The sequence below is a fragment of the Hylaeus anthracinus genome, unplaced genomic scaffold, assembly GCF_026225885.1.
Source record: "Hylaeus anthracinus isolate JK02 unplaced genomic scaffold, UHH_iyHylAnth1.0_haploid 3, whole genome shotgun sequence".
Taxonomy (NCBI): Eukaryota; Metazoa; Arthropoda; class Insecta; order Hymenoptera; family Colletidae; genus Hylaeus; species Hylaeus anthracinus.
The window spans coordinates 7,769,607-7,782,717 of NW_026535284.1; the positions used below are offsets into that span (position 1 = coordinate 7,769,607).

At 45.7% G+C, this 13,111-nt stretch overlaps 1 protein-coding gene and 1 long non-coding RNA gene across 2 annotated transcripts; one reads left to right on the forward strand and one right to left on the reverse strand.

Annotated features, from left to right (window-relative positions):
* The first annotated feature begins 66 nt into the window (after positions 1-66).
* Positions 67-11,741, forward strand: LOC128893904 (short stature homeobox protein 2-like). Its single transcript, XM_054155227.1, has 4 exons — positions 67-1,046; positions 2,102-2,479; positions 9,128-9,361; positions 10,243-11,741. The coding sequence occupies exons 1-4, from the start codon at positions 749-751 to the stop codon at positions 10,605-10,607; spliced, it is 1,275 nt and encodes a 424-aa protein (XP_054011202.1). The 5' UTR covers positions 67-748; the 3' UTR covers positions 10,608-11,741.
* On the reverse strand, positions 5,678-9,190 carry LOC128893940 (uncharacterized). Its single transcript, XR_008461430.1, has 5 exons — positions 9,080-9,190; positions 8,823-9,012; positions 8,407-8,715; positions 6,687-6,774; positions 5,678-6,376 (listed from the first exon to the last, which is right to left on the reverse strand). It is a non-coding gene; the product is annotated as an uncharacterized LOC128893940 (long non-coding RNA).
* Positions 11,742-13,111: the final 1,370 nt, after the last annotated feature.

Sequence of the window (13,111 nt, forward strand, 5' to 3'; positions counted from 1 at the left end):
AGTCCCAAGAATCTGCTAGCTCAGAAGACCAAGGATTCCAAATTTAGTTTACTGTTCGTGATTGAAATACCTGTAACAAAAATTGAAAAAGGATTAATCTTTTAGCTTTCTACCCACGGGTATTATCAAAAGGACCAGCAACGTTCCGCTAATGCCGTCACGGAAAGAGCACCCACGTTACCTCTCGATCTTCTCTAACCGCAGCGAACCCGATCGTTGTCGGTTAACAAACCAATTCATTTTAAATCGATTATCAATCCCCGGCGCGATAAGTATTCCCTGGTGTAAACAGCGTCACCAGCGGTCCTGAACGTTCGCACCTAGCGCCCCCGAGGAGGTGAAAAGGGACGTCCTGCGCGGACCAAGAGGGCGAACGAGACGAGCGACGTCGGTCCGCGGTCAGGGGTGGGTGGATGTTTCCGAGGGCTAGCAAACGTTGCTGTCGAGCTGCGGGGAGGGAGAATCTAGCCAACGCTGGCGGACGTAGGCCGGTCGTCAGCCTAGAGGTGGTAGTTTGCGCTTCGCGGATGGAAAAGCGGACGGGCGCGAATGCTAATGAGCCTCGGTTTACGGTGAGCGAAATGGACGGAATGGGGAGGGTTGGGGCGAGGATACAAGCGAGAGGAGGAATGTAGATTAAGGGAGAGACACAGAGGGGTTGGCAAACAGATAGGGACGGAAAGAGGAACGGAGAAATCTGTAGGCGTGGCAGGACCGCCCGCGGGAGCGTCGATTGGTCGGCGTCCGAATGGCGTCCTGTGGGACGCGTGGCGTCGAGACGCCGAGCGCTGCGTACTCCGACGGTCGCTTGCGTGCAACCCCCTTCGGCGGTATCGGCCTCGACGACGAGGTCGACGCGAGCCGCGTCGTCGCGCGAGTCTTCTCCGCGAGGATGGAGCAGCTCGCCCAGTTCGTTTCCAAGAGCTTCGACAACGCGAGCCTGCAAGGCGGCGAGCACGCCTGCAAGACCTCCGATCGGCCACCATCCGCGAGGATCACCCTCAGTGTCGCGCACCTCCTTGGAGATCCGGCGGAGAATGATAGCAGTACGTTGCGCGTTTCTTCTTTCATTCCTTGGATCCCTGAACCACTCTCGACGTCCACGTGTCATCAGAAACGTTGTACCGTGACTCTGTGAAGTGATACGAGATTATGAGTTCATTTATGGTGGTATAGAGCTGCTGGATTCGAATCAGTGAAGGTTATAGGTAAAATTCGTTGGATAAGTTGACCTACGAGGTTCTTTGACGGTTCGTAGGTGCTCTAGGGACCTGGCAACATGCTACTATGGGCTATCAGGTCCAGAAGTGTCCTAGGGTAGCTAAAAGTTACTGTCAGGAACGCAACCATCACCATGTGGAAGTAATGCTGTGTTATTATGACGTTGATTACCGAAGAGAGCTACTAGGTTATGGTCAGTGATGGTTCAGGGTAGATTTAGACTGTATGTGTTGAATGCCAAGGTTCTCTTGAAATGTGAAAACGCGATGTAATGCGCTACCAAGCTGTGAAGTATCCTGGAGATGCTAGATACAACGATTCGGTAGCGATGCGAAAGAATTCTTCCTAAAAGATAAAACATCAGGTTAATTTAATTTACGTGACAATTTTTGAATACGTTTAGAAGTTTTAGATTTATCAAGATACTTTATGAAATGCCTTCCCATCATTCTTAGAGAGTTTCACCAGATCTGTCGCCAATGCTTTGTTCCACAACCCCCGTGAATCGGTAACTGGTCGTATCTCCTGTAAGAATCGCTTTCCAAGGATATCGTGAATCCATAGCATTGTCACACACGGTGTTACCCTTCTTCTATCGAATCGTCCAATTGATGGCAGACTCCAGAAAACAGTATCTCATGAATTTGGAATGGTGCGTCGTCATCCTCCACTTCAGTCACTCTCGATCTCGATTATCCTTCACAGTGTTGCTCGTCACTTTCTTCATTCGTTATGAATCTTCCGTAATTCCTTCCTCAACGACTTTCTTCCTACCAACGGATTCCTCAACAAATATTCCAAGGGACATTTTAACATAGTCAACAAATACATTTCCAAATCGACGGCTGTGAAACTGATTCGCGACGACCATATTCTTCAGATGTGGGGACGACGACGCGCGAGTCCAGTCAGGAGCCGTCTAGCGTGGACGTCAGCGGCGTCGAGGAGCCGCCGTCGCCGGAAGGTCGCCTCCAGCCGGAGGACCTGTCCGTCGCGACGAAGACCAAGGAGGTCAAGGACGCTGGCAGCAACGTCGAGAGCCTTCCACCTTTTAAGACCCCGGAGCTGAAGCTCTCTGTGAGGAAACTGCTAGGTTGCAGCCCTTCGCCGCCACCGATATCGAGGGATCGTTCACCCAGTCCTGAGAGCTGCCTCGAGCTAAAGGCTCAGAGCGCTGGCGACGCCAAAACGCCGACGGACCTCAAGCTACCGTCGCAGGTCTCCAGGTCGTTGATTCCTGGACAGGAGGAAGCTAAAGGTAAGGTTTCGAGTACTATGAATACTTAAAGTCTCAAGTATAGATGCTCTTCAGGGATGAAAAAAGGTGTACTTACTGAGTTTCTATTCTCCATGATGTTCTGTATATTATCTGTAAAGGGTTTCTTGATCTAGCTGTGAATTGAGGAATGGTTTGCGAAACAGAAGTGTACCTATGTGCATAATAACAACAGTAATAATAATAAACATAAACTTACATAGTTCAAAACTAATATAACTTACTGTCAAACAACAAAAGAATCTCTGCATTCTCTTAGCCTTACATTTGTGCTCTTCAGGGATGAAAAAAGTGTACTTACTGAGTTTCTATTGTCCATGATGTTCTATATAATATCTGTAAAGGGTTGTTGATCTAGCTGTGAATTAAGGAATGTGCATAAGTGTACCTATGTGCATAATAACAACAACAATAATAATAATAAACATAAACTTACATAGATCAAAACTAATATAACTTACTCTCAAGCAACAAAAGAATCTCTGTATTCTCTTAGCCTTACATTTGTTTTGTCTATCTCTGCAAGAAAGGATTCGAAATTCACGAGAGATTTTAAGGAAGACTGTTCCAAAGGATACTCGAAGGAGCTATCAGATGTCAGGTCGTTTTCTGGCGCCGCGGGAACCAGCGTAAGAAGGTCAGGAACCTCCGACACGTATCGTCGGAGGGTTCGATCTTCGTTTATAATTCAGGACGTCGTCCAATAAAGATCAGAAGTGATTGGGAATAGCTGACCGTTCACAACGTAACGATGTTTACCCACATGCCGAGTCGACTTCAATAACTTGCCACACGCCATCCACCACTTGCGCTTTTCTTCCGCCACATCATTTTTCCTTTTGCCGGAAGCTGAAATCGTCGATTGCGAGGTGGATCTTTATTAGAGCTTCCTGAAACAGTTCAGTATAGTTAATGGTATATATTATGTGCTCCTTTTATTGTTTAGTGTAGAATATATAATATAATTATATAAGATATAATATTGCCTTGGCGGTGTGGAGCTATTATGCGTACCGTGGTGGCGCTAACGTAGTGCAAAGGATTAAGTTGGACTTAAAGCGAAGACTCCTCTACTCTGCAACTTGCAGAAATGAGTACAGGCTCAGAACAGTACAATCTTTTTGTTTATATATCAAAGACGTCGTAACAATAATATTAATATCAGTAATAGTATTGATTCATCCTAATACTGGCTTAGTAACTTGATGTCCTTTAGGCAGGTTTTTTACAATACGTGAGATATACTTCAAAGACCTCAAACGATGATAAATATGCATGTAAACATACGTTCACAAAGCGTGTAAAGACTATTACAAGTGTAACTTAACACGCAGACAATAATTATGTGCAGTGATCGTTCAATGTATATTTTATTTCTGCCTAAATCGGACCGTAGGAAGGTTCCTCTCGGACGCGACACGCAAGAGCAATGGCGATTCGAACGACGGAACTCGTCGATAAAAAATGCAATCGACGGCCAGCAGTTACATACGCTCGAGGAAATTGAATTCAAAACGGACGGATAGACGAGCAGGCAAATGAAAATCGCGTTAAAAACTGACGCGTTCAAGTAACGCCACGCACACTCCTCGCCGCGATAACTCGGCGTCTATTGCGGCGGTGGCTCGCATGAATTTATGGTTTAATATGCGGCCCGCCGCGTTAGTTGTGTACGCCCCCTAACACACAGAGCTCCGAGGGTGGCGAGAGAGCCACCCATCTCCCTCGCTCTTTCGCCTCCATCTCTCGGGGGCCCATAACTTTTCCCGATTAAGCGCAAATCAAAAAGCAATCTGCCCGGCCGGCAGCCATCGGACGCGCCAAAGTAAAACCATAAATAACCGCGAGTTGAAGAAGCGCCAAGGATCGGTTTTCGCTTCCCCGGATACTTTTGTTTCCCTGGAAAGTAAGCGTGCGGTGTGCGGGTATCGCGCTTCTTTTTCACGACTTCTAACGAGGGTTTCAATTACATCGAACGAAAGATTTTCATTTCTCTCGATATATGGCGTTCATTAAGCGTCGTGTGATTATGCGTGATTTCAATTTCGCCCGGATATGAGTAAACTAACGGTCGATCCTTAACGAATCCTTTCGAGAGTTCCTTGATGTTTCTGTATGAGGCCGATCGCACACGGCGCAACCGATTTGAAATTAGTGTTGCAAACCGTTTGCGCTCTTTGTTTTACCTACTCCACTATCTTTGTTTTACCTAGATCTACGGTCGCATGCAACTAGTTTCAGAGCGATTTGAAACTGATCGGTTGCGCCCGTGTGCGAGTGGCCTAAGTGACCGCAAACCTCGATAACGATATCTAATGGTAGCCTTATACATAACAACTAGAATACAGTTACATACATCCCTGAAATGGGTCACGAAATCGTTCGTACATATATTTCGTACCCTTCCTTCGATCGTAAATAATTTAAAATGGAACTCCGGGTTACATGAATCCTCCGCGTTACAAGAATCTTCGAAACGGAGTACCATGTTTGTGTTTGAGAAATGGAATTCAGAAAGCTCGAAAGAAGTTTGAGAGAGTTACATAAATATCGCGAAACATTTAGCCTCTCTGTCGTGGTAATTCCCCTGGCCCGTCGCCATGACTCAAAAACTTGCACGCCGAGAGCCGTAAACATGCGAGGACAGCCTCTGACCAAGGGTCGAGAGGACACGCTGGACCATAAACGCGATCTTCGGAGGAGAAAATGCGCGCGCGAGAACGGATCGACGCCACTGGTCGCGGCGGGAGAGATCGACGCCAAGTCAGGCAAAGTGGCTGCTCGAGGAAGTCGAGGTGATCTACTGCGACACTCGACTCATTCTTTCGGTGATATTTGTTACGTAGCACGGGCCATCATTCTTTGCCACGAGGAAATATTATCGCCATTTCTCGTTCTACTACAGACATTGTTCAATTCTATTATTATTAACGCTAAACCTATCGGCGTTTGTATCGGCGGTTGTATCTTCTACCGTGATCGGACAAATTTTATTAGTACCCACTTGTACTGCCTGTAACGCGATAATCACAGTCGAACATATATTACTGGTTCTAAATTGTTCTAAATACAGAAGATGCCGTGAACTCAACAAAATCAGGCCATCATTAAAAGAAAACTTTGAACCAAGTAACTTGGATAGCCTTATTAAGTGTACGTATAACTCAGTGTAGTGGCTAATAACCTAGGATGTTGATGCGACGTTAAATCTTTAAATGAAACAAAAATTATTAGTCTTAAAAACACTTTCTAAAATTAGATACAAAAATATCTCACGTAAAATTGAATGACGAATGAAACAATTGTATATAATTCATATGTTGCGTATAAGAACTGTATAAAAAAGTTTGTAAGGGTGATTTTATTACCAGCCGTGGTAGTTTATCGTTAAAGGTTATTATTACGCGCATTGGTGTAGTCTGCATGTCCTCCTAAATGGATGAGGATTTTTAATCCTTGCTTCTAAGCTTGCAGCATAGACCTAGTTACTCGGGAGCCCGACTGCGTGCCATATGCAGTTACAGCATACGCGACAAACTGCCAGGGGATTAAGCAGGGTTGTCTCGGCCGCTTTTATACGCCTAATGGCTACGATATCTCGACCCGTTTCGCGAGGGGGGAAAAAGTACAGGGACCAGCGACGATCACCGAGTCCGAGGGTGGTCCACGAAGGGGTGGCGAGGGTGGTTTGACTGGATCAGGCCAAGAGGGCAGCGCTCTTAGTAATCGAATTAGCGGCCCCTCGTGTCCGAGTGTGATTGCTTCGGGTTTTCCACTAGGGTTCCACGGCCACTTTCTCCCTTTATCTTTCTAGAGTTGCATTCCCGCCTGGGCACAATCCACGGCACAATCCTCGGCATCGAACCACGAGTTTCGCACCTACGAATGCGTGGATCATTTAATACCCCTGTGTATAAATAACTCGTTGAGCTTTACAGCATTGGATATGTATTGGGTTGTCCAGAAAGTTCGTGCTAATTTTTAGGAAAAATTTGGCACATTTGAATTTTGATATATATTTATTGAATTATATAAATACCATTTTGTTCCACGATCTTGCCATCTTTTAAGGGATGCACCCATGTTAATTGTTTTCAACCATTCCGATATAAACAGACGTGTACCACCTATCAAAATTCGGCACGGACTTTCCAGACAAACTAATATAAGGACATATTGAATTACGTACCTACGTTCCTAAAGAAGTCCCGAGGATCGTTGATAGAACAAAGCTTGTTTACATTTCGTCTCAAACGGTGAACCACACCCGAAGGTACCTAAACATAAAGGATTAAATTAATAAAGACTGGTGTCACTGAATCACAGAATCGCTCTCGTTGAACCGATCAACGGAGAAGGACAAATCGAGACGAAGGGATGGTACAAGAGCCGCGAAAAGGGGGAGTGAGAGAAGTTTGATGATAGAGGGGCGTCGGGATGACTGGAACGAGAGAATGGGTCTGAAAACCGCGCGAGTTATTTCGCTAGGAGGGGTTTTAAACCGCTGTACATATGGATGCGGGCTTCGCTCTGCCAGGGCTCCGATTGGATTACGTAGGTATCCGCTAATTGATTAAAGCGCAATACTACGTCGTCATCGCGAGAGCGCGTGTCCTTGTAATTCCTCCTCGTTTTAATCGGGAACGTCCCAGCTTTTTTTTTTTCCTATCGTCGTTATGATTTTCTCGATTTACCTCCGCGTTTTCGCTTCGCGCACTTCCATATTTTTTTTTTCTGTTTGTTATTTCGCCTCCGTTCTCAGCGATTTGCAATTTGCCAACGACCTCCTCCCCCGCCCCCCCCCCAGACTCCCATCCCTCCTCTCGTCCTCCCCGACGAATAAATGAAACGCCAAGCAAATGGAACGGCGAGTTCGCAAATATTAACTTTTTTCTTTCGGTTAATTGCCGCGGCTAATGCGATTGGGGGATGCGAGCGAGGGAACGAAAGGTGCGAAGGTGGCTTTGTTGTTTGGAGTATCGGCGAACTGAATTTTTGTTGAAAGGTGGCGAAATAGTTGTGAATAGCGTAAGAGCTTCTGAAGGTTGCTACTATTTTACGAAGGCTGCTTTCTTCGTCGTACGAGACATTGAACGTGCGTTTACACGCTCGAGCTGTTTGCACAAATCGGCTTGCATAAGTAAATCGTAGCGTGTGAACGCAGGGATGAAGTTTGCGCAAGCCAAAAAATTTGGCTCGAGTGAAATCTGTTGTGACAGAAAATCGGCTTGAGATTGGTGTGCGTAAATGATGCAAACGTACGCATTCGTCCAGATTTTCCATTTCGGACACAAAAACTACAATTTTCGGGGTCTCTCACTTCACAATCGTGCAAATCGAACTAAACGTGTGAACGGCGATATTTCATTCGGTTCATTTGCACAAATTTGCTTGCGCACGCCGGCTTGTGCAGATAGTGACGTGACCCCGAGTAACGACACCATAAGTTTGTTGTAAATGTAACGTTTATTAACTAAGAACAGAGTTTGTATATTACTGGACGAGGTCTCGGGAAAGACTGACTCTTGGTTCTGAAAATCTAAGGGGGAGATCCTAAAATCAAGAGAAAGTTGGCCTGGGGGTTGGAGTATCCAACAATAGCTTGAGCGTGTAAACGTGCCATAAGGGGTGTCAATAATTTTCCTTACATTTACACAAAACTTAAAAACTGCCCTTTGAGAGTCCGAGTGCAAACGGTTGAGCAAGAATGTTCGACAACCGAACAACGTCATAAGGTATCCATCTTTGCGTCGAAACGAGGGTTGATCAAGGTGACGATCGGCGAGAACGGCGTCTGAGGGGCGACCGAGGGGAAGTGAGAGGGCGAGAAGGAGAGAGCAACAGACAGAGGATGCCAGAAAGATGGGGACGGGGTAACTAACGACCCCGTATAAGACTACGTAGCTCACCACTTTGCTAAATTATATAAATCACATCCCCTTCGTCAAGGGCTCTTACGCGAGACGCTTAATCCACCCTCCGTGCCCCCTCACGTTCTCCGAAAGTAACGTGCTCGGATCTTCTCGAGTTCCCATCGGCAACACCTCCAAGAGTTGTACTGCAGTTACTTTGCATTAAGCGGCCATTAATTAAATCGTATGCCCGTTAATTATCCAGGCGTCTCTTTAACTCGCGGCGGTGCTTGCGGCTCGTTTGCACTGCGACGACCGTCTCCTCCGGAAGTTTTTAAGATCGGTTCCGTGATAAACTTGAAGATACTAAAATAAAACATCCAATAATCAAAATTGTGGTTCAATTATATTTCTATCTTTATACAAAAGAAACAAAAACGTCTACTAAAAGAAATAAATTTTGAATAATTTACCGTAGTTTCTTCAGTCGTTTCCGTTTGATCTCTCCCAATTTTCGCCAAGGAGGTCCGCGGAGCGACATAAATTTTCTCGGCGACGTTTCTCTAATGTCAACTAATTGAAAAGTCGCGACGCGTGATTTGAATAAGATCCTCGTAAAAGACCGGAATTTATGTTGATGTCGACCAGTCCGGAAGAAATGACCTGTGAACGAATTGGAGACATTAATTCCAAGCTTCCTCGTGCCCCCTTTCGCCCGCAACGTACTTACACGCTATTTGTCGCTGGGTGTCTGAGTCACCGTTTAAAATTTGTTCAGGTTCCAATTGCCGCAACAGCGGGAACGGAAACGGCAAGCAGAGAAGATCGAGGACGAACTTCACGTTGGAACAGCTGGCAGAGTTGGAAAGGCTGTTCGACGAGACGCATTACCCTGACGCGTTCATGAGGGAAGAACTCAGCCAGAGACTCGGGCTGAGCGAGGCGAGGGTTCAAGTTTGGTTTCAGAATCGACGGGCGAAGTGTCGCAAACACGAAAGTCAATTGCACAAAGGTGCGTGAAATGGTACTGGCACTGTGGAGGTACTCTTCGCAGTTAATTCTCAAGAAATATGTTAGTCAAATATCTCCAGAGATATGAGAGCAGTAGTAGATACTACCCTGTGAACAATTTTAAACTAAGTAAAGACTGTTGGGTACGCGTTTTCCACCGCAGTAAAATTGGTTGTTAAAAGTTCGTAGTTCATTAAAAATTCAATCGATACGTTCACGGTGCCTGTTCGCTTATGATTGACTACTCTCTTCGTTCTTTCAAACTGCATTCCCCTTATAATCATTCACACGTACATGTACATGTCATCGATTCCTTAATTTAAACATTCGGTCTGGTCTGTTCGCTTCGTCCAAACACTCGTTCGACTGTCGTCCGATCTAAACACTCTTTCTTCACAACTCACATTCTTATCGTTCGTGCACTCTCGAAAGACTCGCAACGCGACAAAGACTTCCTTCCAATCTGCTACCTATCTGGTCCTATTCTGTAGGTTCTTGTACATTCAAATTTCCTATAAATCCATAAAGATCCGCAGTCTATTCATCACTGAACACTGTATTGCTCCAATCGCAATCGCTACTTTCGCGAGTCGACGCCAGATAATTTTTGACAAACTAGTAGAGAGTATGCCGAGACAGTGCCAAGCTATAATTGCTAATAGACGATATTAGACACCTTACTACGTAAATGCGTATCAGTGTAATCAGTGTTTTAGGTGTAGATTCGACCCACATAAAACTTTGTACAAATATATAAATATTTACAAAATAGCCGACACGCTCTTGTCAGACAGACTGTATTACCACTTTAAACTTAAGCTACTCATCTCTGCACACTTGTACAATGTGATGGATAAACAAACGTCTCATTGAAAGTTACAGGGGTAGCAGGTGGACTGGTGCTGGCACCACGTAGCCCTCCAACCAGCTTGGAGCCTTGTCGAGTGGCGCCCTACCTGCCAGCGTTGAGGTTGCACCCCCCGATGCAAGGTGCTGGAGGAAACGTCGCCGCGGCAGCAGGCTCTGCCTTCGACCCAGCGGTTCTCCATTACGCGGCAGCTGGTGGTCTCTTCTGTCTACCACCTCCTCCGCCTCCGCCAACCTCTAGCCATCCGCACCCTCATCCCCTGAGCCTGGCGGCCTCTCTGGCCGCCGCTGCGGCTCGTTCCAAGAACAGCAGCATCGCGGACCTCAGGCTGAAGGCCAGACGACATCAAGAGGCGTTGGGGCTCGACAGGCCAGCGTAAGGGAGACTAACTGAGACCAAGAAGACCTCGGATACTACTCCGAATGCCAAGTCCAGACTCTTGGACGTTACCAGACGCGATTAGGGTCGTTGTGTTGCGCGGCGGTGAGTATGGACACTTTGGGGATCTTCGTTTTCTTCTTCTTCGTTGCGGAGAACGTTTTGTTATTTATCGATTGTCCCAGGCGCGTAGTTTCGAAGAAGTTGAAGTGACCTAGAAGGAATAAGAGTCTCGTGAGAAGTAGAACTGATTATTGATTCACCGCCGTTGCAGGAACCATGGTTGGATTTAATGCTGGTAATAACAATCTGGCCTTTCGGTTGTCGAGTGTTTTTAATGTTATTTAGATAAAAGACTGTAAATGTTTCAATTGAATTACCATGGAATTCTTTTACGTTATACCTTCACATTTGGTGCTTCGCCTTCTGGTTACTATTTTTTAACGCCACGGATAACATTAAAGACACTCGCCAACGAGACGGTTTTATCAGCGCGTACGGATATTCGTTTCCGTGAAGTACAAACGGTGACTCGATGTGTATAAAGTGAACAATTTCGAGAGACGTGTGTATTATATATAATATGTTATATACTAAATAGTCGAGGGTCGTCAGTAGTTGGGCTTCAAACTTGCAAGTCCTCGAGACACAAACGCGAACGATTTCGGCTGGGCAGACCTCGCGAGAACGGTCGACCAAACAAGAAAATGAAACACTGAAATTTGGATAATCGTCCGGCAGGCGTGAAAGTCGATAAAACTTCTGGGTAGATGAAAAATGAACATTGTGCGGGCGCAACGGTGTCGTGGGGCTGTACTTGACTACACGATTGTCATTTCTGTATACTATTAGCTTTAAAATATATAAACTTGAATCTCAAACGGACACTGGTTCATTTATTGCAGCTACCCTTAGAGGAAAAGAGTTGAACGCTTTCCTTAGCTTAATACTATTCTCGCAAACCCAATTATTCTATGTTCGTACAAGACTAGCGCAGTTTTAACCCTTTGCACTCGAGGCCTTTTTTCTGGTATCTGCCAGGAACTCGAGATGATTCTTAGCATTCTATTGCCATGAATTCTAAGCTATCCGAAAGAGCTATCTTTAGATTTGAGAATAAGGTCACCTTTACCTCACCGACAATCATTTTATTAACACTTCAAGCTTCAAAGAAATTAAACTTAAAGAAACATTAGGTATTGTAGATTTGCTGCGTGAAACCTAATGGCGACTGAGACCGAGTCACCTCTCGAGTGCAAAGGGTTAATACTATTCTCTCAAAACCATCTATTCTATGTTTATACAAGATTAGCGCAGTTTTAGGTTCCAAGAGGGATCAAATATTCTCTTGCTCGGGAAGTATGTCTACAGTCTCTTCTCGAGACACCTCTACATGCCCTAAAAATTGTAAGAAAGCTTCCCAAGAAAAGGCGCGAATCGTAATGGGGCCCGTGGGACGAGGTAACACGATTAGGTGACACAGCACTGGCGGAGCGATTCGGTCGGCTTGATTTATCCGCGTACCGACGCGTTATTGCATTAGCGCCCCGACGACGACGAAGCTGGCCATCGTCCTGGGGGCGCATCGCCGTGAGGACGCCCACAGAGAGAGAGAACACCAGAAGTCCTCTACGGCCAGTCTGTCCACCCACCCGTGAATCATCCTCAAGAATTATGTCTTGGACGGTGTTCACGGGACGCACGATTTGTCGAGCACCGAGCTCAAGATCCGCGATTTAAGGGCCAACCCCCTCAACCCATGAAAACGTGGCTCCTGGGATTCGCCGCGAGATAATAACGCAGCCAATTCGCGACACAAATTTGGCGTTATTTGCTCCTTGTACCCGCTGCAATTTGGCATTGAACAGGGACGAAGTACAGTCATAATTATTATTAATAAAGAATATTATTCCGAAGTCGTCGCTAGCGATAGGGTTGGTGATGTCGGCCAGAGTCTCAAAGTAACCCTCCTAATGTTCGCTTCCATTCGATTAGAAAATTCGCAATTTTATTTTTAGGAAGGTGTTGCAATCCTGAACCAGCGTGGAGGTAAATCAAGCAGGCGGAATCACTTGGAAACACCACGTCGCGTAATCGCGTTAAACTGGGATTCATTCTGGACGTTCCCGAGGGCGTCGTTATTGTCCTGTCCGTGTACATCTGCGCGCGTGCACCGAAATGGCGGCTTTATTGAATCGTTAAATTTAATAAAAGAAATTAATATCAAGAATATTAACGGAGCAGAGCAACTTTTCCATCGTGTTAATTACTTATTTCATATTTTCGTTTCTTTCTCTAGATAAAACTGAATTCTATAATTCAAGTAAAGGAACTGTAAACTAGCGCAATTGGAATCGCGTGAACGTTCCACGCAAAAGGACACAGAGAGATTCAATGGCGGTGCTCTCACAGGTGGACCACCCTAATCGATGGGCTTAAAGGATCGATTCAACCCTCGCGGTAATCAATTTAACTGCTCCCAACGAATTGTCACCTAGCTCCGAA

Bases quoted from the DNA above. Each gene is read 5' to 3' on its own strand.
- LOC128893904 (XM_054155227.1), top strand. From the start codon at position 749: ATGGCGTCCTGTGGGACGCGTGGCGTCGAGACGCCGAGCGCTGCGTAC. The intron at 1,047-2,101 runs GTACGTTGCGCG...CATATTCTTCAG, and splicing joins TCCGGCGGAGAATGATAGCA to ATGTGGGGACGACGACGCGC. The intron at 2,480-9,127 runs GTAAGGTTTCGA...AAATTTGTTCAG, and splicing joins TGGACAGGAGGAAGCTAAAG to GTTCCAATTGCCGCAACAGC.